This window comes from Cyprinodon tularosa, unplaced genomic scaffold, assembly GCF_016077235.1.
Source record: "Cyprinodon tularosa strain WSP-4 unplaced genomic scaffold, ASM1607723v1 ctg30, whole genome shotgun sequence".
In the NCBI taxonomy this organism is placed as follows: domain Eukaryota; kingdom Metazoa; phylum Chordata; class Actinopteri; order Cyprinodontiformes; family Cyprinodontidae; genus Cyprinodon; species Cyprinodon tularosa.
This window is the reverse complement of record NW_024039008.1, coordinates 2,519,047-2,544,163: the sequence shown is the minus strand read 5'-3', so window position 1 is coordinate 2,544,163 and position 25,117 is coordinate 2,519,047. Positions and strand designations below refer to the sequence as shown.

Sequence of the window (25,117 nt, the reverse complement as noted above, 5' to 3'; positions counted from 1 at the left end):
TATGAAGTGATTTATGTCACTCTATCTTGGATTGTTATTGCTTACCTCTTGTCTTCATGTATCCACAGATGCCAGTGTGTTCATACTTTTTGAAGGGAATCTGTAACAACAGCGACTGTCCCTATAGCCATGTCTACGTGTCTCGTAAAGCTGAAGTGTGCGAAGACTTTGTCAAAGGCTACTGTCCCGAAGGAGAGAAGGTAAAAACCCAGTAAATCAAAACAATATCAAAAACCTTATTAAGTTTAATTTCACACATAGAAACTGAAATGACCTCAAATTGAATTGTTGGTGAGACTTTAAATATTAAAATCAATGGCCAACTGAATGGCACAAAGATATCCAGGTCTGCCATATAAGAGCTGAACTAGATTGGCAGAATTTGATTATAGGATTCAAACGATATTTACTCAAGTCTTGGCTAGATAATGTGCATACACATTTTTGTACATTAAAACATTTTTATTTGAGAGTCTTCATCAAGTGATTCCAGTTCGCCTGAAGTTATAATGTTGCACAGGGACCAGCACCTTTACTGTTTTCTTTAGTCAGGTGAAATTAGTTTGTTTTGTTTTCAGCTTTTTCCTTGTTTCAAATGATCATTGGATCATTTCCCTCACTTCTGAATACTTGATATATAATTTCAGAGCTCTTCCTTTAGGCTGCGCTCTTCAGATGAACAAACAGGTTTATTGTGTAACAGATATTAGGTTCCACTGAAGTTAAAATGAGACTTAGGTAAACAAGTGTTCTGGTAACCAACACACATGCAGGGACACACTGGCAGCAACAGCTGCAGGGGGTGCTGGTCCATAATGGCATGACTGTAGTGTCTGAGTGACATATTTAGGGCCTGATGGGTAACAGAAAGCCACTTACACATGACTCGAGATGGCCGAGTCATCCTTCAAACACACACTGTCTCTGTCTCACACACGGCATCCCCCTGTCCTCCTCAAGCATCCCCTCTGCTACTCCCCCTCCCAGGCTTTAACTCCCTTTGTCTCCCCCTTCTGCCCTCCCTCTCTGCTCATCTTTGAGTGTGAAACAGATGCTTTTTCACACTGTCAGACTTCATTTAAATGGTGCGTGGGGAAATGAGGGTATAGAAAACAAAAGGGATATTAATATTTATTCTATTAGCTGAAGTGCTTAGCTCTGTGATTTTCCCCTGTGTGTGTTTGTGCCTGAGTGCTTCTGTGTGTGTGTTTACGGAGCGCTTCGCTGTGAGCCACTGGCGGCTGCATGATGGATAGCAGGCAGTAATTATAGATGGGAAAACTGCTGAGGATGGCACTCTGAGCCGAGCAGGCAGACACCACAGCAGCTCAGGGGTTAAGTCTGCTTTTCGGCTTCGTTCCTCCTCCTCTTTCATCCTGCCTGATTCTGGCTTTGTCTCATCCTCTATCCTAACCACATCTCCCTAAACTCTGTACTGCAATAATTCTGACTGTAGTTTGTTACTTTTTGTTTTCTCTCTCAAATGTTAACTTTCTTTCTCTAAATGTTTTAGTTTAAAAAGGAATGCGTCACTCACAGCATTTAGGATGCTGAGTGAAGTTTTCATTGATTAAAATAAAATCACCTCAGGTAACTTTAGCTGAGCTCTTAAAGAGAGATCTACAAACCATTTTTTAGTGTTACTAATTATAAAAACAATGTATGTGTTGTAAAATTCTGTGAAGCAGCATTAAACTTGTGAAGAACTATTTTCTTTAAAAAAAATATTGCATCCTGAAAGCATTTATAGCTTCTTCACGTTTTTCAAATGTTGTCTTACAGGATAAAGCTGATCCAAGTTGTCCATGAAACAATTTACGTTCCATATTGACAACGTGAAAATCTGGTTTTAGACTTTTTTTTAAATAGAAATATTTAAAAATTAACTAGTGCATCAGTATTTACACCATTAGATATAACACACAAAGTTGAACACTGGTAAATCCTAATTCCTCTGAAAATGGATCAGATGTTATTACTAGGGATAACCAATTTTTGATATTCATATCGGGAAACAGTCTGATTTCAGCAAAAAAGCTAATATCAGATATATCAGTTTTAATCTAAAATCTTTGAGATTATCATGCTGAAAGAAACCCTGCTCTCGGGCGTGCAGGTGGTGCAGTGGTTAGCATGCATGACCCATATACGGTGGCCTTAGACCTCAACGCGGGTGACCCGAGTTTGAATCCGACCTGTGGTCCTTTCCTGCATGTCTCTCTCCCTCTCTCATACTCATCTTTTCTGTCAGCCTACTGTCAAAAAAACGAGCCACTAGTGCCGTAAAAAAAAAAAAATCTGACAGCATGTTAGAGCGACATAATCTGTCTTTTGATAATAGTCTTTACCTTGAAAATCAAATCAAAGCGTTTCACCTATTTTAGTCATCTTTGTTTTATTTAGCTACCTAATAGGCTCCTGTTTTGTTATTTCTTATACATAAATGTAATAATGACTAAGAAAACATCTATTTGTTTTTTTTTCAGTCTGTATTTATTACAGCTTATCACTTAATCGTTAATCAGTAAGATCAGTCAATTTTTAATTAACTCATTAATCCATGACTTGCATCCTTAGTTTACAGCCCTGTTCATTGCATGTAGCTCTTTGGTCTCCATTGTTTTGATATATGGGAAGTTGAATGTATGCAAGAAGAGGAAACACAAGGATCCTCCTCTGATCTGGACTAAACTTAAGAGTTTTCAAGCTAGGTCTTGGTGAGAGAGATGAGAAAGAACCCAAAAGTCAAAAAGGCAGATTTCTTACCTTCTGGGGACAGGAAAGGTCATACAGAGGGTCAGCCATCACCTTCACCAATCAGGCCTTCATGATAGAGTTTCCACATAAAGGTCAGACAGGCAGCTGACTGAGGGCTCAACTCAGGCAGATAGTCTGAGTATTAAACCAGCTTGTTTCTTTTTGCAATGTGGCTTAAAGTTTTAATGCTCCTCCTAATAATTACTAAAAGCTTCTATATTTAGCTTGTATTTATTGTGTATTTCAATTTTTTCTACAGCGCATCCTAATGAAATTGATTCATTGATTAAATTGATTAATAAACTTACCATCCATGGTATTAGGTACACCTTGCTAGTACCGTGTTGGACCCCATTTTGCCTCCAGATCTGCCTTAATCCTTTGTGCCATAGATTCAACAAAGTACTGGAAACATTCCTTAGATTTTAGCCTATATTAACATGGTAGCATGTCACAGTTGCTGCAGATTTGTCGGCTGCACATCGATGGTGGGAATCTCTCTAAGTGCTCTATTGCATTGAGATTTGGAGACTGTGGAGGCCATTTGAGTGCAGTGAACTTGTTTAAGAAATCAGTCTGAAATGATTCACACTTTATGACACGCCACGTTATCCTCCTGGAAGAAGCAAAAGGAGATGGGTGCACTGTGGTCATAAAACGATGGATATGGTCTGCAACAATACTTAGGTTTAGTTTAGTTTAGTTTATTTAGGATCCCCATTAGCTGTAGCAAGCTACAGCTATTCTTCCTGGGGTCCAACAACAAAACATGAAATAAAAAAATTACAAATGAAATAAAATTATGTGGACATTAAAACAACATCTCCCATAATCTATACATATACATATATACATATACACATACATATATACATATACATATATACCCATATACATAAACAGAAACAATCCAAACTAATCAAAACAAACTACAAAGCACAGCAAGTGAAGAAGACAGTCCTAATCGTGTTTTACCTCTATATTTAATAAATGTTCTTTCAATGATTTTTTAAATTTCCTTAAATCAGTTATCAGTTTAATGTAATTCGGCAGTAAATTCCATGCTTTCATACCTCTATACATAACAGTTCTTTTTAAGGCATTTGACTTTACTTTAGGCTAACTAAAGTTTCCGTAGGCTGTGACGTTGACACAATGGTAAATTGGTACTAAATTGTACCAAGAAAATATCCCAGACACCATCACACCACCAAACTGAACCTTTTTACCATCTAAATGTTGCAGACTCACCAGACCAGGCAGCATTTAAATCTTCTAGTTTGCAATTTTTGCAATTCTGTAGCCTCAGTTTCTTGTTCTTAGCTTACAGAAGCGGTGGTCTTCTGCTGCTGTAGCCCATCTGCCTCAAGGTTTGACATGTTGTGCATAGATGCACTTCTGCATACCTTGGTTGTAACGAGTGGTTGTTTGGGTTACTGTTGTCTTCTATCAGCTTGGACCTGTCTCCTGTGACCTCTAGCATCAGCAAGGCGTTTGCTCCAACAGAACTTTGGCTCACTGGACATTTTCTTTTTTTCAGACCATTCTCTGTAATCCCTAGAGAGGGTTGTGCATGCAAATCCCAGTAGATCAGATGTTTCTAAAATACTCCAAACAGCCCGTTTGGAACCATGCTGCATTCAAAGTCCCTTAATTCACTTTTCTTCCCCAATATGATTCTCGATTTGAACTGCAGCAGATCTCCTTGACCATGTCTAGATGCCTATATGCATTTAGTTGCTGCCATGTGAATGGCTAAATTGAAATTTGTGTTAACGAGCAGATAGACAGGTAAGCTTAGTAAAGTGTAGGTGGGTGGGGTGTATATGGGTGGGTAGGTGTATATTGAAAACGTTCATTAGACTCAGTGATTTGGAAAACGTTTTCAGCTTTTGTTTCAGTTAGCTTAAGATAATTCTTGCCTACAGCTAATGAAATCGCAATATTCACTTTCTCAGAAAATTACAATATTATATCAAACTAATTAAGCTTAAGCAAAAATTCAATCTGGAAGACTATTATCAACGTCACCTGAACCATCTGTGATGTCCACTGATGAGCTCCAGCCAATCAACTTGGCTTCTCCGAAGCCAATCATCTTTCACAATCCCTTTTATTTAGTTCCTGGCCTAGCCTCTCGCTCCTGTACGCAAGCTAACTTTCGAATCCCTTCACCCCATGTCCTCCCTCACTCAGATTATTTTCAATCCAACTCACCCTTTGGCTTTTTCTACCACCAGTATCTAGGCCTTCAGGGGGAAAGACTACTCTAATTCTTTTCCTGGGTTACTCATCCAAGCAAATGTTGATTCACAGCATTAAAGTCTTCTGCCAGGGCCCAAGCGCCAAATAACTTGTTTAATTTATGTCATTAACTGCCTCCATCTCCTTAAACCCCAGTCGGCTTTGGCAGATGGCTCTTGACACTGAGCATGGTTCTGCTGGAGGTTTCTTCCTGTTAAAAGGGAGTTTTTCTCTCCACACTCGCTACATGCATGCTCGGTGTGAGGATTGCAGAGAGTCAATGAGTCCTGGCAATAAGCTGGTTTACATAGATGGAAAAATTTTGAAGAAACTGACTGTTCTACCTGTATATATTGTGTGTGTGTATATATATATCACTATTTACTTCATAAACTCCGGGTTTGCTGACATCTAGCAGCCCAGGTTCCTCTGAAAGCACATTTCAGCTCATCTGCATTGTTAGCTCTGATCTCTGTTGCATTGCTCTTCACTATTCTAAATATTCCACTGCATTCTTCAGGACACAAATACATCAACACCAAGATAGCATTGTGCTGAGCACTAGTGAAAGTTCTAACGAGGTTGTTATTGCTGCAACATTATTTTTTCTAAGTTTAAAGAGCATTTAGTAATTGACAGGTAAATCCATTAAGGATGCTAAATTAAACCGCGTGCTGCCTCGCGTTTGATAGAACTTGAAAGTGCAGTAAAAACAAAGATCAGTTTCCCTTTTTGGCAGCAGCACTGTTCAACAGTTTTTCTTTCTGTTCTCTGCTTTGGCACGTCCACTGCATCAAAGCTATGGTTTCATTTCAATGAATGTAGATGAAGCTAATTTCCCGCTGATCACAACCTGAAGTGCAGTGACACAATGAACCTCCATTTTTCTGCGTGTTTCACTGTGGTCGGCATGATCATGTATCAATCTGGGCTCATTTATTGTTGCAGCCACTCTCTGTGAGCAGCTCGCAATGAGTGTTGGCTAAATGCCTGAGTTGTAAATGCATGTGGGGTCCCTTTTTTATTTTACGGTCTTTGCCATCTCTCAGCCTCCCTCCTTCTCATTTTCTTGCTACTTTTACTCGCTCTCTCTTTCCTTTAGTGAATGTGCTGACTCCTCCTGGTTTTGGCCCAGCAGAGAGCCCTCTAATAGGCCCCAGAGACATCCCAGCATTCCTTAAATCAAGTGGAAAATTGTTAACTTGGTGTGGAATAAAGATGTTCTGTTCACTTTAGCCTTTTTTCCTCCCATTTCCTCCCACTCTGTCTTTTTATGAAAATGAAGATGTATGGAGCTGTGAATAGTGGACTGAGACACTTTCTGTTTGTCACGCTCTTTCAGCTTTAACCCATCACAGTCCAAACCTATGAAAACTCTTTACTTTTTGGTGGTGTGAAACCTACCAAGAAACTGGATGTAATAACCCCACATTTTACACAGTTATTACAGCAAAATCTCCACTGACTGTATGGACAGCCTCCCTACTAATACTTTGCACATTGCCCTTTTGCCAACAGGATAGCCGCTGTACTACTCCTGTAACATCTAACAATACCAGGACAAACTGAAAGAGATACTTGGCCATTGTTCTTGCACTTAACCTTTAGATCCTCAGAAGTCATGGGTCTTCACTTGTGCTCTTTTTCTACTTGCATGTTTTCTGCTTAGGTGTGGAGGCTAAAAGAGCCGTGAAAGAATGTAGATTTGAATTCTGCTTGAACTATTTCTCTGTTCGTTTGATTCTTTATTTTGATATTATTTTCCTGCAAAATTGACCCAGAAACTATTAGGGCTGGCATAAATATAAATTTATATTTATTTAAATGATGTAATTATTCTACTGAACACCTATTTACAACCACATGATATTGGGGGGATATAGGAGGAGGAAGGGATTTAACCTGTCAATCTCTCACTCTTAAACCAAGCAAGGTGTTAGAGCTAATCTTTTTTTCCCTTTGTCCTCATTTCAAATAGGTAAACAATCTCCTTCTGTAATTATCAATATCATTATTATCAAGGACTTTCATATGCCATATGCTCTGAACAATATCCCCAGTGGTTACATATAATTGTGGAGGATGCTTTGCCTTATAATGGAAAAAAGACAACATATTTTATTGAATGCTACGGAGCCCCTAAAGGGACATGGAGAAAAAAAATAAACTTTTGCGAGATCCCACAATACTTTTGCGAGATCTCGCAAAACGTTTTGCCATGTCACTGAACCGGAAGTAAAACAGACACACAACAGTGTACTGCTATGGGAAGATAATACGCCCATGTGTCAGCTACAACAATGGAGGATGAGTTGGAGAGGTTCTTAATTTCTAGAGAAGTCCCAAAACACGACATTACATGAATGAAGAGAGACAAGGTCAGTATGCAATCCTACGGAGCCCCTAAGGGGACATGGAGGGAAAAAATAACTTTTTGCAAAACTATTGTGGGATCTCGCAAAAGTTCTTTTTTTCCCTCTATGTCCCTTTAGGGGCTCCGTAGAATGCATTCCAAAAGTTGTCCAAAGGGAAAAATGCTTTACAATGCTTTTAAAAAAAAACAGCTTACCCTGGCTGTATGAGTTAAATTGTCCAAATATATGAAAATATATCATTATTATTATTATTGTTATTATATAATTATAATATATTATATATTATATTATTTGTTTACTCATGTCTAAATAAAAAGGCAGGTATCAGATGCTTGAAACTTTGCATGAAAAAAAGCTCTTTATGACATAACGCATCAAACCTGCAGCTGCAGTTCAAAAGCTGATGGCCATCTTAAGATTTAGTTGCACAAATCTGTGCATGGCTGTGAACAATATATTTTTTCATTTACATCTACAGCAACATCACTGGTGAGTTTTAGATATTATTTTTAGAAATCTCTTTAGCCAAAGCCATAAAATGTTTCACAACATCTGAGCCTTCAGTGGGCTGAGTAGTGACGTCTGAACCAAACAGAGCACGATTGTCATCTCTGACACCTGCGGCAGCAATGATTTGTTCAGTGAAATGTTGCGTCAAAACCGCAGGCTATAAGGGATATAAGATGATCCGGAGAAACATTTGACAGCGAGCTGATCCCTGCCCGCCCTGTCTCCCAGAGGGGCACAGGAACATGGGTGTGAGGGTGGTGAGAGGGGCTCTGATAGCAGAGTCTGGGGCCCCCAAAACTCTCCAGAGGGAGTGGACCCAGAGTCCACAATGTTCCTGGAAAATCGATCTCTCTTCCCTACACACACACTGGGCAGCCTGCACTCCGGAGTGAATATAATTAGCTTCTCTGACAGGTGGGAGGGATCAGATCTCTTGGAGAATGAAGCTACCAATTTACACCCGTATTACACACTCGGACACACTCAGCTGCAAACATGTGTGCGAACGCTCACACTCCCATGCACTGCCCTCTTCTGAATGTTATTAAATTAAAACAACTTATTCTAATTATACATTAAAAGGTGATGTGACTATAAAAGCAGTTACTTAGAATACAGACTCTTTTAGCATGCCATCACCTGTTAATTTTTCAACAATGATTAATATGAAGTAAATCTTGTTCAGGTTTAAAATGTAATTACTTTGAAACCTTTATTGGACCTACTCTTTATTGGACCTACACTTCCTTGCCCCCAATATAAACTTCAGTGCATATTGTTTCAGTGTGCAATTTTCAAATCTGTATTATTATTATTATTCATTCAGCTTCTTGTCTTGTATCTCACTTGCCTTGTAACAACAAATTCTGCTGAGTCAGAATAAAATCTGTGGTTTACTCCATGAAATATCTCCAAAATACTTAGCTGGCCCAAGGCCAATAAACTAAGCTGCCGTTTGGGGCCAACAAATCATCAAGGGCTTCACAAGAATGCTTTAAGTTTAATGCAAAATATAGATCTGCTTACATGTTTTGTGTTTTTGATTTGTTGGTTTCAAAATGGATAAACTTTCAAGAAAAATTCAAGATTCGTTTTAAGATTTAAGAGTTGGTCGGTTTACACTGTAAAAGGACAAAAAATCATCTTCATTGTTTGACTTGATTTGGTCACAATCTCATCCTAAAAGTTATATATTTTCTTTGTGTTTTGATTGGAATTACTCACAAACACATTGCAGCAAATAATGATCAACTATCTCCAAGATTCCACAGAGTGTAAAACCCTGTTAATGGTCGTTTCTTCACAGAAAGAGGCCCCCAGTCAATCTGCATAATCTCCCGTGCAACTGTAGGCCTACCAAAAACTGTCCACTTTAGACAGTCTTGTAGTAAGATTATGTTAATCTCTTTAAATTGAACCAGCTTTGCAGAAAGAATGTTTAAAAAGGAACACTTCATATTTTAGGTGCATGAGATGAGATGTTTGTGTTTTGTTTTTGTTTTTTTTAAACAGTGTCCTGTCTGGCAATGTGGTAAGAATAATTGTCTTGATGCCAAAAGGAGCCCAACAGATTTTACTTTCACAAGTGTAGCAGTATGGCAATTGCCATAGTGTTCCAATTGTTTCATTCATATAAATTACTTTATTATAATTATGCAGGGAGTTTTACAGTTTATATGGACAATGCAATGTAAATAGAGCAGAATAGGAAAAACAGAAGAAGAAAAAGAAAAAAAAGAAAAGATGAAGGAAAGAGGAGATAGAAAGGAGACAATGACAAAACATTTTCAGTCTGCTTCATCACCTGCAAAGAGATGTAAAAAAAACAGCACATGGTAGCACAAGACATGGTACGAGACATACAATAAAGCAACACCTTGAAACTATCGCTAAGGTAGTATTATTTAGTCTGACATGTACTCTATGTTACCTGAAGATATGAATGTGGGCTTTCTGAATGGAAGTGAATCTCTGAGTACCTGGAACCAACTACCTGTAGTTGTTTGTGCACTTGTGCATGTAAAGTTTATTGATAGAGAAAATGCTCAATATTGGTTGTGGAGAGCCGAAGAGGTGCCCCCCCAGAGCACTGAGTCCAGCGCCGGGAGACCCAAAGCCCCAGACGCCCAAAGGGACCCCAAGAGTGAAGGCACCAAGGAGGGGCCAGGAAATCAGACCCCCACCAAGGGAGGAGGAGAGACAGCCCTGAGGAAGCCCCCCAGCCAACGCAATGCCGGTGCCCCGGGGAGCCGCGGGGACGAGTCCGCGGGCTCCGCCGGCAGCCAGCCAGCCTGAAGTGAATCCGGCCCTGGGCCCCAGGGATTCGAGGCCCCAGGGGCCCCCAGACAGGAGCCCCGAAGGCCCCGGCCGGCCGGGGCCTGCGGAGAGGCCGCCAGGAATGAGCCAGCAGCCACTCGGGCATCCACCCCCAAACCTTGTGCTCCACCAGTGCACCGGCGAGCCCCGACGCCAGCCAGCGGAGGGAGAGCAGGACATGGGGGGAATGGGCTCCGCACTTAGCGGAGACTTGAGATGTGTTTGGGATAGGGTGCAATTTAGAGCCCAACCTGGGAGAAAGGAAAAAAAAAAAAAAACTTACAGTCTCAATGATGATGTTTGTGTTTTTGATTGAGTCACTCTGTAATAAAGTTACTGTTTAGTTTTACTGATTAAACTCTGCCAGCAAGTGTGTCTTATATTCACTGGGTTAAGCTTCAGTGATCATGTTTTGCAGTAAAGTCGTAAATTAGTGATGTAAGGCTAAATAAAAATTGCTGTGTGCCACCCTATGGGTAGATGGCACATTGCTAAATTTGAACTGATATCGCATCTAAAGTTATTCGAACCCCACTTTAGATTAGGCAAAGTTTAATAAATTTGTTTGCAATAGGCATTTTAAAGAAGAACGGTATACACAGTTAAATAACATTAATTTTTACAAGTTTTATCCGGAATCAACACGAAGTCCTGCTTTAAAAAAGTGATGCAGTTTTACAATTATTCAACCCCTTGTCATGACTGTGCTTAAAAGCAAACATTTCCAAATTCTGTGTTGTTCTACTCCCTATGCAATCAATCAAGGGCTTCATTAGCTGTATAAAATTAACGCGAGTAGATTTAGACAAGGACATGTGTCTCAAGTACATAAACAGCTGAAGCTAATGTGTCTTGTGTATGAAATTTGGCAAAATAAAAAAACGCTCAAAACGCTCTGACCAGAGATCACTGTCTGGAAAGAATTGAACAAACTATTGATGTTATGAAATGAGCCGAGGCCTCGAGGCGTGTATCGAGCAGTGGAAGGTGTGTTTCCGCGAAGCACGTATCAAGTTTTGCTTCATTTCAGGGAGGAGCCAAAATTGATTACTTTCGAAGCCTCGCTACACTGCCGTATCATGTAACCGCTTCGGCAAGGGGTTCAGCTCACCCTAGAGCTTCAACAGGCATTTAAACAGCCTCAGTATTCAGTCAAGATGTGAGAGGTTCTAGGAGAGCTGCTGTCATTTGGATAACGTTTGGATATATTCTAAGAATAGATTGATTGTTTTAAAGCAATTTGGTTATATTAAACAATATCATGATCAGAATATGAGCGGGGCACTGCTTTCAGTTATAATGGCAAATGGCGTTTGCTGTAAGACTTTGCCTTCCAATCTAGTGGTTGTTTGTACGAGACCTGGTTTAAACTACTGAAAGTTGCTATACTAGTTAACCAGTATTTTGGCCATAGTAACCAATCTGTATTGGTTTGCCAGTGTTTTTAAATGCTGAAAAATAACATAACTTTGGGTGTTTTCCTTCATTAGTGTAAGAAGAAACACACTCTAGTGTGTCCGGACTTCTCTAAGAACGGCTCCTGTCCACGAGGCTCTCGCTGTAAACTGCAGCACCGCCAGCGGCTCAAACGAAACGCAGGGAGCACCTCCGCCACTCCGAGCAAGAAAGTTCGCTCTAAGGAGCCAATGCAGAGGTTAGAAAACGAGATTGATCTTACACCTGGCCCATTGTAACCAATGAACTCTTTATTTTGTTTTGTGGTTCCTACAAATCTGTTTTTCTTTCTTCTAGGCCTCATCTCTCTGTTGTAATGCCGCAGGACGTTCAGGCAGCTCCAGGAACACCCATTGCAGGTCCTCTAGCTCTGCCATCCTTCATCTCTCTCTCCAGCTCACCAGAGGAAGCAGATGCACCGCATTCACCACTTAACAATGCAACACAAGTCAAAGGTATATAACACTGCTAACTAACAAATACATTGTCATTCAGAATCAAACACAATGCCATTAAAAAAAGGTAAGTCTACCACCAAGCTGAACGATAAAGAAACAGTCATGCAGAGCAGACTGATGATCCTAATAAAAGACTGTAGCTGCTGATCTGTATTAAGGGATATAAAGAGGTCTCAAAATAATAATTTGTAGAATATTTTTTTAAGTATATAGAAACTATACAAAAATTAGGAAGACATTTCAAGCAAAGAACATGCCTGGCTCTTGCTGTCCAAGCAGCTTCTTCAAGGCTGTAAGATGTTTAAAGAAGTCTAAAAATCAAAACCACCACAAGAGGTGCTACATGAGGGTTTTATCAACTATTCATATATCAGTGAATCACTGCAGATGGAGAATGCCCAAGTTTAACTTCAATGAGAGTAAAAAACACATGTAAGCCAGAGCAGTGTTTTCCCTTGAGAGCACGGATCAAGATTAGGACTTCTAGAAGAACGTTCTTTAGAAAGATAGGTTTACTTTTTTTGACACTCCGACGACGGATATTTTATGTAAATCAAACATAACATTCCATAGAGCTGGTGGTGACATTAATGATCTGCAGCAGTAGGACCAGGCCAACTAGCCATACTAGACTCATCAACGTTCTACCGTGTATCATCAGTGGTTGCTTGAGGAATAGTTTTGACCATCTGTAAGAGTTAATAAAGCTGAAGCGGATTCAAACAAATACGACTCTGGCCTAAAACTTTACAGTAAATTGAATGAGTACCCAGAGAGAATATAGCAGAGTTCTGGGCAGAGCCAAAGGCAAGGCCGTCATCTCACTGAGATGCTGTGAGATCTCTGGAAATGGGTTAAGTAAATAATCACCTTATTTTCCACAAAGGAGATTGAGATTAAACATCACTTTTAAACTTTTATTTTTTGTTTTTAAAACAAATTTTCTAATGGTGTATCTTAATTTATCCACATCATAATTAATATTTTAGAATAAAAGATTCTTTACATCTATTAAACCTGACTAACATCAGGGTGTGTCTACAGGTACTAGTTTTAGAAAAAATGGGCCTCATGCAGCAACATTTTCGTATTCTTGTAAATTTCTCGTACTTTATCTCTGTATCTTTTACGAACATGCCAACATTGTCTTTGATTCAGTAAATGATCATCAAGGATCTTCATAAACCTGATGTATACTACCTGTCCGTGAGCGTTTGTTCCACCCCCATAATGCCATATAAGGCATGCTTCCCATACTGTCAGGTTTTCATTCAAAGAAATGGCCTTAAGACGAAGAATAAAGACTTTAGTGGGTTGAAGATTGAGGATCTACTGACTAAGAGCTGAGCAGCAGCATTTAAGAATCAGTAAAAAGCAAAGAAGTGACAAATTATTTGAAATAGCTGTGAATACAGCTGTTGGAGAGGTAAACATAAAATAAAAAATAAAATAAAAATGATATAATAAAAAAGCTTATTTGATCCAAAAACAGTCTCTGAAAACTTCTGATGGAGGCAAGGTGCAACCTATGTTGTACATTTTTAATATGAGTTCACCATCAACCAATACGACACATTATTCTACAAAATCTCCTTTCAATAAACACACACACCTATACCGTACATCTGCCATCCCTTCATTGTATTGTCCATCTCTTTCATACATAAACATAAACAAGTGAAACTCTACTTTGATGAACACAGACCCAAACGCTCTGCATTTATTGAAATAATAAAACCAAGGAGCTGTCATTGAGGGAAATGAATGCAAGTCTTACTGTTAGTGGAGTTTTGCTAAATGTTCCATCATTTCTCTGTTCCAGATGTTATATCAGTTTTAGCTTGATCTCTGACTGTTCTTTCTTTGGACAAAAGTACAACATATTGAACCAATTTATTGTTATTTTTCGTGTTCCTTGCCTTGCTGCTGCACTTTAATTTCCAGCAGGGATCCATAAAGTATATCTAATCCATTAGCATCTGCAAGTGTAGTGACCAATATTTCTGTCAACAGCATCTAAAATGTAATTTATAATTGCAGAGTTGCATACTATATAGTGTAGACTAATAAAATAGACAATTGCTTCTAAATAAAGCAAATATAGTCAATTAGGGAAAAACTGGGCTTGGACTGTGCAAGACTCCTACATGAAGTTTAGAGCACTCCTTAAATGTTCTTACCTGAGAGAAGATTAGAAATAGGAGAACATTTTTATCCTAAATAACTTGTTAGAACAATTTAAGAATGGATTTGTTCATAGAAGGAGTTATTGCATGAGACCTTTAGTCTTTAATGAGGACTGAACACATTTAAATATTTTAAGTCATAATCAGCCTAAAATCTTTTGGTTTTCCCACTGAGCTTAAAACAGAAGCTGGGGTCAGTCAGATCAGGCAGTGTGATGTTCCTCTGTGGACGAAGCACAGAGGTAATAATATTTAGCTTTTGGACTCAACCAAAGCTCGGCTGGGCTCTCTGCTGACAGATTTGACAGATAGAGGATTGGGGGAGAGGCCGCTTTGGCCCGATCACTCTCACCTCTCTAACATTGGGATCAAACCGTCCATCTGCTCAGGGCAGGCACGCACATGCTCATACCATCATCCGACGGAAGCTAAACAAACATGAGCCACAGCAGGACCTTTCCCGTAAGAAATGAGGAAAGAAAAATGTTATATTGTGTTATAAATAGGACTGAAAATGTGTAATGAATCCAGAGGATCCACAAAATCAGCTGTACTCTGCTTTTACTTCTAGGACCCACAGATATTTTATTTATTTCAATTAGGTTTTTAAAAGAAACAAAATCCGACCCACTAACCACATCAGCCTATTTCAAATCCATGGAGGTGTCAGGGGCTGTTTTTCTATAAAATAAATATTTTTAACCTAATTTTTTGTCTTGTTTTATTAATTTATTTTTTGCTTCAAGTTACAACAAATATTCTCATCTGGCTTTTTGCAAGAGACACTGGTCTGAACAATAACTACTTGTATTGATACAAATTCTTTTCAAATTGATAGAATTCATTTCACTGTAATGCAAACACAGTGGTGTAGATTAGCAGTCATCCAGGACATAAAATTAAACAGAAGCGAAGCAGAGTTCTTATAGTTTATATTTGTTCCGATGTCTTTAAAATGAAATTTATTCAAACATTTTTTCTTCTTTTCTTAGTCAGTTACTTTTACATTAAGAGGACATTTATTATAATATAAGAAATTCTTTGTGGTCTTAAAAGGCGGACAAACTAAAAACAAACCAAAAACTAGGACCCAACTAGGTTTGTTTCATCTAAGAAGGCAATAAATATGAACCCAGTATTGAAACGATTAATTACTATGAAAAAATATCAAAACATGATCAAGAACATTAAACAGCCTAGATATTTGGTCACCATCCTCTACACAGTACAGGTCTGATTCGCATTTTATTTGTCCAGAAACTCTCAGAATCCTTTAAGTTTTCTGGATGCTTCTTGGTTGCTAGTTTTCAGCTGCTGCTGTTATTCCATGTTTCCTCTGCTCCCTCCTCTGTGGGTCTTACGCCACTGTCATCTTTAAAGATGTCGATGTTTATTATACTGACTGCAGAAGATTCTTTTTCAAGAGTTTAGGGTAAATTGTAAAGTCTTTTAGCCTCTGCATAAGGTGATGTCATCTGACTCATTAATGGCTAAATGCTCTAAAGCATGATGCCTTCACCTTGTTTGCATGAGTGTGGAGATATGACTGCTCTAAACATGGAGAGTTTTCTTTAGCTAGATTTCACTCTTAGCTTCCCAGAGCATTTAATCTCTAAGCCTTTTGCGGAATCATTAGGATCTTTACTGGTAAACCTAAGATACCTTCTATAGCAAAGGTCTGCGGGACATAGAGTGTTACCTAACTCTAGTCGACTCTGCATCAAGCTCCTTCCTTGTAGTAGTAGATCATTTCCTAGCTTTACTCCTGCTCATTGTTTCCCCAAAGTAAGAGCCTTCATGGAGCTCCAGAACAACGACCCCTAATGGTTATTTTATATTTAACGTACATCTTAATAATCTCACAGAGAATGGCTTCCTTCTCACCAGAGTTATTGTTGATGTTGGAAGCCATTCATCCTTGTGCATGTCCAAAGTTTTGTCCCTGATATTTTTCCACAATGGATCTGTCCATTGTGCTGCTTGGTGTGAATTTCAGGATTTTATGGAGAGGTGCTTTTTTCACGGATAACAACATGCATTCAGTAGGATTTTTAAGATTTGAAACATGTTTCCCTTCGAGTGTGTGCATGTTACTTATGTGTATCACTCATCGTTTCTTGTGAAAGAACTATTGGAACCGTTCAGACGTATAAAGCATCTATAAACCAAACTCTTTAGTTTTTACATCTTTATTATTTATTTTTTTTATTGGTCCTTCTTCATCTGGACCATGACTGTAATATGTGCTTGAATGGAAGGAAAATTGGGGACTTCTCTTGTTTCTTGTTTTTCATCCACACTCTCTGATCATGGGTTTGTACACCTACCCCCCAAACCAGCTAAACATCACTGCATGTAGACAGAGAGCAGAAATTTCCTGCTCGTCCCTCTGCGCCTGCGGTCCAGCTGCTTTAGGCTCTTAAGTATTACTAATGACTGTGTGCTCCATGAGTAACACATTGCACCACCCAGAGCCTCATCAAAGGTAGAACTTGGCCAAGCAAGCTCCTCTTCACTTTGCTTAAATGAGCTCAGGCGTGATGTATCACTGCACGCTCCTCCATCCATCCCGCTGTCCCGCTCTCTTCTTCATTTACTCATCAGCTAAGACATCATCGCTCAGTGTTTCAACAGGATCCAACAAGAACTGGATCAGCGGCAGTCACACAATACAGCATTTCATCTTTACTAAAGCTTCTTTTTTTTTTCATTTCTGTGTTCTCCCACAGAGAGAAAGCTGCAGATCAAACCTCGACTTGGAGACCAGAAAGACTGAAGCTGGAGATGTCTTGCTGATCTGAGATTTTATGAGTGCCAATCCCTTTAACTCAGGGCCAGAAAGTTTTATTTACTCTGTACACAGATGTTTCCTATATTATTGTCTCTTGTCTAATTTTAATTTTTTCCCTTCAGTGTAGCTTTGAAATAAAGTGAAATAAAATATGAACTTATGCTTCATGCTTCTTCCCCACATTTCCATGTAAGCCGGAGTGTGGCGGTGTTAATGATTGGGGCAGTCTGCGTTTCTGCGTCACATGATCCGAGCGTGTTTGTGAAAACTTCCATCCGTGAAGAGGTGACAGAAGTAGCCGGTGCAGAGGGGACATATGAGCGTGGAGTGACTTCACCCCTCGACCGGCTGGAGGAGAGCCTCTCTGCAGACTGGAATCCGTCTCTCTTCATCCTCATGTGTTAAAATTACAGTTATATTCCAGACATATGCAGCAGCCGCACATTTCCATCAACACCAAAGCCCCATTCAGCCTGGATTAACATATCACAATCTGCACACCATATTAAATGTTACAAAATTAAACAGATGTTATAAAACTGGTGGTTAACAAGTTCCCAAATAGTAAAGAATGCAGTGTTTGCATGTTCTACAGTTACAAAATAGATTTAAAGCATAACTCTAATAAAGACCTTAGTGTTTAGTAGTTGCACAAGGAAAAATGATATGATCCAGATAAAAAAAAATGCTAAAAAAAAATTGCATTTGAGATTAATTTCTTTAAAAAGAAAACTTTATCCTCAGTCAAGTATAAAAAAAGATGACGGACAAGCCCATTAGGATTCACTGGTTTTAAAATTGTAGATTGATAAAGAAAAGGAAAGAATTCAGTGTTCGGGGCCAACATATGGACTACATAAAATGGGGAGGTCAATGATAGCGATCCAAGGTCCATTTTTTTTATAATATAATATTTAGAAATTTTTTTAAAACATGCCATACCTGTTATTTAGTGGAAAAGTTTACAAATTCAGTCTGTTTAGTAAATTTTTTGCCATAGATGTTATCAACTGAAGAAATAACAAGGATGTCTTACAACAGGTGTTCTGACTGTAAAGGAAAGCTCTGTGTTTCCAGCTATAAGCATTCTCTACTCGATTTTTTTCCTAAGAAGAGATCTTTGGGGGAAAAAAACTTTAAATAACACTTTATAATGGTTATGTATTAGATATTATGCAGTGTTCTAGATAAGGGACATTCTGAATGCCCAGTGACAGAGAGCGCGCTGTTCAAAATTATCCACTGTGATCCCATTTCAATCCCAAATCTTTGATATGTACATAATAAAGATGATAACGTTTTATCCTGAAAGAACTGTCCTTATTAGATAAACTTCCTTGGAAAACATTAGCCTTAACACCTAACAGGCAGGTATTTTTAGGGTTTTTACAGTTACTTTAAAACAAGCATTGGTATGTCCATAACCCATTTCTGTATGTTCAAATCAGGACATCAAAAGAGAAGGAAAAACCTGAAGCAATATGTGAAAAAAATCTCTCAATATCATAGAACCATGCAATAAACAATCAGCAGTCACCCTGATGATGAAATAGTCACATTAATCACGGATCAATTACAGTCACAATAAAACATATATCAATTGTTTTCACTCAAGACCACGGTTTCAGCATTTAATTTACATTTGACAAGGTAACCTAAGCCTATATTCTAATATGTTCAAGTTCATCTACTCTCATACCCACCTGGAGGGCCTCCTAAGTGTAACTGCTTATCATGGATAAACCATCCATCCAAAGTTACCAATCATTCAGTCACAGTAGGGGAAGTCACAGGACAGGTTGAGCCGTTCTCCACCAAAAAAAAACAACCTTCTCTAAAAGGTAGTAAAAACTTGGGTGAACCCAGGAAAATCCTGCTCTCGGCCAATCTGAGCAAGAAGACCCGTTTTGAATCCAATAATTACCGTAACATTCTAATGTAAGGAGCTTGGAAGCCAATCAGGTCTTGAGTCTTTCTATATTCAAAGCAAAAGTTGATTAAAACCTGATCTTCATATGGTCTGATGCAAAAAGTTTAAATTTTTCTTCATAAAATCTAATAAAAATAAATCAAACGACTAAAATCACAATGAGCTCAAAATCAAGAATTATCCTGGTCTGAGTTAAAGGCAAATGATAAACATAGCTGAGATTAAAGTTGTCTGTTCCCAAAATTCTTTCAGTGTATCACTCCTCAAAGTAATCAGAGTCGAGTTGATCTCGAGATCATTGTCGACTTCAGGAAGAACCGACCTAACCGAGCTCCACTACTCATCCACAGCTCAGCTGTAGAGGTGGTCAGCGGCACCAAATTCCTGGGGGTGCACATCACAGATAACCTCACCTGGACTGTAAACACCACCTCACTGGTCAAAAGTGCTTGTGGAGGAATGAGGAGAGCCCACCTGCCTACATCCATCCTCACGACCTTCTATAGAAGCACCATAGAGAGCGTTCTGCCTGCTGTCTCACTCTATGGTATGGATGCTGCAGCACCGCAGACTGGAAGAAGCTGAGGAATCAGTGAGAACTGCAGAGAGGAACATCGGGGATCCTCTTTCTTTCATAAAAGACATTTCATCCCAGCGTTGCATGTTCTGAGCCCGTAACTTTATCAATGATCCCTCCCTGCTGTACTCTGTGAAGAGGCTTCGCAGCATTCAATGCAGGTCCAGCAGGTCCCAAAACAACTTCTTCCCCATCGTAATCAGAATGAATGTAAAAAAAAAAAAATTGTAAAAGAAAAACTGGAAAAAAAAGCAGAATGTTAAAAAAGAGAAACAGAAATCTAAATGATGCCAGCCTCTGCATCAATATTTTTTTTTAACCATGTTTTTTTCCTCCAATGTTAACATTTAATCACTGCTTCACTTTAAGAAATGGAAATGTCACGAGAGCTGTACAAAATGAAATTCCATCTAATGTGGTATTGATCACAGCTGCAGGTGAAGTGAATGCAGGTATTCTCATTACTTGAGCATTTTATGTGTGGTAACCCATCTCCATGATGAAAAGACATAGTTTCTGTAATGCTTATTTTTAAATCAGCTGGTAGTTAAAAATGGTGATGTTTTAGATTCTGTGCCCTGATATTGACAAATCTAAAGTTATTTTTTCTAAAAATAAGTGAATTTTTTTTCTTAAATTTAGAGGTAAGTGAGACACTTTGCCAATGGAACAAGATGATTTACATTTAAAATAAGAAAATAAAACATCTTATTTCCAGTACATATTATCTAATTATCTTATTTTAAGAGTAAAAATACTAATTCATTTGGCAAATCATCTTATTTACCGACTCAAATTAAAGGTAAATACACTTAATTTAAGAAGTTTCTACTTATTTTTAGATCATTTTTGTAGTGTAGTTCATTAACTTTTAGATATACATTAGTTAATATTGTCATAGGACAAGTATACTTTATCACTATTGTTTACGCTAAATTTCACTTTTACTTCAAACAATTACCCAAAATTTTATTTTTTACATTTTTTCTGACCTTTAAACTTTTTAGACAGATGTGCCTTCTATGCAGTATTTTTAAGCAATCATGCAGTTTCAGATTATTCTCATTTTATGTTATGCTAATTAAAACTGACCAGACCATTTATCAAAAACCCAGTCTAGTTTATAATGTAGTAAAACATGTTCAGGTACCGTTATCTCAATTGTTTACGATTAACTTAAGCCCCGATGATATAGAGTTTAAATAGTAAAATACTCTAAAATGTTTTAAAATGTAAATCTCTGAGGCAGACGGCATCCTGTCCCCATCTAGATGTCTGCATATCAACAGCTGTGCACTAGAAAAAAATCAAAATCTAAATAAGTCAATTTTCCTTAAAAATAAGTGAATTTGTTCTTGAATTGAGGAGGTGATACACTTTGCCAATGGAACAAGACAATTTACATTTAAAATGCATATTATCTAATAATAAAATACATTTTCCATTGGCAGATCATCTTATTTACCAGCTCAAATGAGGGGAAAATACACTTAATTTAAGAAATGTTGATTTATTTCTAGATTGTTTTTGCAGTGTACAAAAACAATCCCTCCTTATGATGTCCAGGTGTAAAAATTATGTCTCTCTCTCCTCTGCAGCGAAATTTTTGCTCTTTTTAATCCCCCCAGCCTGTCAGATGGGAGGCATCTTCTCGGGCTTGTGGTAGCTTCCTGAACTTTTTTTTATAAAGTGGCTACTGCTAGGAGGACTGCTCCTGCATCTGACCCATCTATTCATATTACTTTTTCTGCAGCTCTGGAGGAGTCTGAGCCAATATCTTTATAATTCAGCCTCTATCTCTATCATTGGAATGTTCATTTAACTGCTAGGCTGCTGCTCATTAACTGAAATTTTGTTTTCTATACACAGTTTATACAAAATGACAATAAAACTTGTCTAAGTATAAACATCTATTTGTAGAAGATCTGATTGGCCACAGTAAGCCACCAGGTTCTCCCCATGACGCTCTCCCCCCAGTTTCCTGAAATCAGTGTTCTCTGTTAATGGACAGTCAGTTTTGGACATTATAAACAGTAGTCTTTCCTCTGGAGTTGTACCTTTGAGTTTGAAACATGCATGCGTGTTCTAATCCCTGCTAAAACCTGGTCTTGATGGCAGCACCATGGCTAACTCCACGCCCATCTCTAAGCTGCGTTTTATTAGTTAAATCTTAGAGAATGTTGTTTACACTCAAGTCATTTTTAGATAAACATGGTGTCCTGGAGGTGTTTGAGTGTGCTTTAAAATCTATGCATAGCACTGAGTCAGCTTTGTTAAGATTGGTAATGACATCCTCTTGGAAAATGACTCTGGGGACCATATAATTCCTGTCCTCTTAGATTTGACAACAATCTTTGACACTCTGGACCAAAACACTCTAATGTCTTCCCAACCACTAGAGTGACTCTAATGTCACTTTAGTGGTTGGAAATGAACCACCTTGTTGGCATTCGTGGTACTGCACTGGACTGGTTTAAGCCTTATCTCTTCAATAGAAGTGTGAGAATGAGCCTTGGGCTCCGCTCCTCTTCCTTATGGGGTTCCACAGGGTTCAGTTTTAGGATACCTTCTCTTTTCATTACATTTGCTGCCCCATGGCTCCATCCTGACAAGGTATGGTACGTATCTATTGTCATTTCTATGCTGATGATAGTCAGATATTTATGCCCATTAAAAAAAGAAAGCCTTCTCCCTTGCACCACTACTGGCATGCCTTAAGGGCATTAAAGCCTGTTTTTTCCTCGTGAAAATATTCACAAAGAAAAAAACTGTAGTGATGGTGTTTGGTCCCAGTAACCTCTGAACTTTTCAGGTTTTTCCCTCAAGGAAACTCCTCACTTGTACGCACATCTCCTTCTAGAGTTTTGATCACCAAATTCAAAGCTGTTGTGTTCAATGACTGCACTCTTCTCTGTTCCTTATTTAATCCACACATTCACAAAAATCCACTCTGAGCAATTTCTCTGTCTTTAAAAGGTATAAAAACTAATCTCACTTTAGAACCAACAGCACAACCAAAGTGCTTCTGGATTACACCTTTAATCCAGCACCCCCTGCACCCAACAGGCTTACCTCTCCCATAAAGTAAACCACAAAAAGTATTTTTAAAAAGTGAATTGAAAATATCAGTTTTCATGCAATATAAAATACAAATATCTAAAAATTGTTTTTTGTATTTAGTTGTTCAGGCATTGAGGTTAGTCGAATAAACATGTTAGCCTGACGTAGTCCTACTCAATTCTAGTCAGAATTAGGGATGTGCAAAATAATCGTAATGATGATGTATCGTGATTCTAATTTTCGTGATCTACTGCATCGATTCTTGACGCCAAGTATCGATTATTAATTAAAAAAAATTAATAAATAAAATTGCATGAATGTTTGACGAACATCAGCCAAAAACAAGTGTAATACAACTTCCAGTCCAGTAGATGTCGCTGCGGATGTGTTGACGCACACTGCATTGTGTCACAAGCATTTCCGGCCGCGGGATACTGCGCCGAGTCATTAAAAAACAAAACATGGAGGAGAAAATATTGCAATGCATCGCAATAATTCAAGTATCGTGATGCATCGTGATAGAATCGCATCGTGGCCTGTGAATCGTGATAAGAATCGAATCATGACTTCTTTGGCAATACCCACCCCTAGTCAGAATATGAGTCTGATACTGCTCCATAGAGCTGTGATTATGGGGCGTGTTTTGAACGAACCAGGAAAAAAATGCCTCTGCACTCAATTGGATAGACCTACAACCAATAAGAGCATGACGTGCGTGACGTATGTTAAGCGACGCATAGTTGTTGTCAACAAAAATCAAAGCGTGCAGTTGCACGCCTAGAATAAGAAGATGAGCCTTGATCGCGTTTCTCTGTTCCTCTTTTAAAATTAATTTGCTGTCGATATCTTCTAGAACAGACCTAATAGCAGAATCTACTCACCTAAACTCTCCAGCGGCAGCCATTATTGTTGTCACCCAAGCGCGCATTGGTCACGTGGTTGATTACGTTACTGTTGATCATCTGTCCATCATCGTATAAAGCCCGCCCTGACAATTTGATTGGATCGCCAGAGAGTGGGCGATCATACTCGCGCTACTATGGAGCAATGCCAGACCGAACTTCCCGACCTCAAACCTTGTGGGCGGGACTAAGTTGGCACTTAAGAATGGCACCCAGGCTATAAACATGTACCCACTTTCTTGAAATAAGCTGTTGTGTTGGTCGATCAGTGGCTCTCCATGAGTGATACTATCTTCAGGTCAGGGCAAAAACACCATTTTGTAAAGGAAAATTCTGGGTTTACATCCTTAAGTTTTCTCTCATCAGTTCTTTCCTAAGAAGAGATCACTTGGAACAAACACTTTAAATAACACTTCATCACGGATATGTAATAAATAACTATGAGACATAATAACAGTTTTTACATCCTTTTTAGTGTCTTAGGTCAAATACTTCTCCAGATCCGACAGACGGCTACAGAAGAGCCTTCAAGCTTACAGCTGTTAGCATCTGCAACTTGTAGAAAAAAAAAGAAACAAATAAATTAAAGCATTTATTTCCCTTTGGGATGGATTAAATTTTTTTTATATATATATTGAACTGAACTTTCTTGATGACCAGAGCTGGAGATGAAAACCTGCCGGTGTCTGTTTGGACTGATTAAGAGTCATTTGAGGTTTTAATCCTTTGCTGTTCGGACAGATATTAAGAATTTTTTCCATCCACTCATGATTTCTTGTCAGCATAACATCCTTATGTCAAGCCTGGGATTTAAAAGGTCATCAATAAACTAAACAATGCACTCCGAAGCATATTTGTAACTGGAAACTTATCGCAGTGTTACAATGCTCAGCTTAACAGTAGAAATGCTGTTTTTTAGGCTTGTGGTTTCAGACCGTTATAGAATGATGTAACTTTGCAGCAAACATTGAAAACTGTAAAATCTGGAGTGCCATCTTTAAAACAGCTGACTGGTAAAACTTTTGTTCTTGAACAGGTTGTCATACACCTCTAAACCATGTTGAATCCATTTTGACAGGATGGATTTGTGTGTGCCCGTCTTTGTATGTGTGCGTGTGTCACTTTTAGCTCGTTTCTCTCTCAGATGTATCGACAGCAGCGAGCAGAGATGGAGAGCTGGACATGTTCCTTAGAAAAGGCAGGAGACAGGGAGCCATCACTCTTCTCTCCTTGCCACCCGTTCTTTTCCCTTCCTCCTCCTCCTCCTCACCCACGTGGCTCTACTCCTGCGCTGAAGATGTAAGTGCCTTGGACAGATGTCTGCTGCCTCGTGTCTAAAACCCTCAACGCAAGCTGCTGAGCTCGGCAAACTCTAATTAAGATCAATATTTCAATTTTTAGTAAAAGCGCACGAGATGGAGAGGAGTCGGAGGGAGAGAAATCATCTGTCCTCCGAGAGTCGGAAAGACGAAAAGAAAGGTCAACTGTGATCCTTCATGGTGTGTGAGTGTGTGCTGGACAGTCGTTTTGGCTGAATGTGTGTGATTTGCGTTCAT

The 25,117-nt window shown here is 38.7% G+C and overlaps 1 protein-coding gene across 2 annotated transcripts in view; it reads left to right on the top strand.

The window, feature by feature from the left end:
• The window catches only part of zc3h3 (zinc finger CCCH-type containing 3), a 76,650-nt gene extending 59,402 nt beyond the window's left edge, over nucleotides 1–17,248 (top strand). For both annotated transcript variants that reach the window (XM_038291798.1, XM_038291797.1), the window contains exons 9-12: nucleotides 69–200; nucleotides 11,693–11,856; nucleotides 11,955–12,112; nucleotides 17,031–17,248. In XM_038291798.1, the coding sequence (XP_038147726.1) occupies nucleotides 69–200; nucleotides 11,693–11,856; nucleotides 11,955–12,112; nucleotides 17,031–17,077 (501 nt within the window). In that variant the 3' untranslated portion in view covers nucleotides 17,078–17,248. The remainder of the gene's footprint in view (nucleotides 1–68; nucleotides 201–11,692; nucleotides 11,857–11,954; nucleotides 12,113–17,030) is intronic.
• Nucleotides 17,249–25,117: the final 7,869 nt, after the last annotated feature.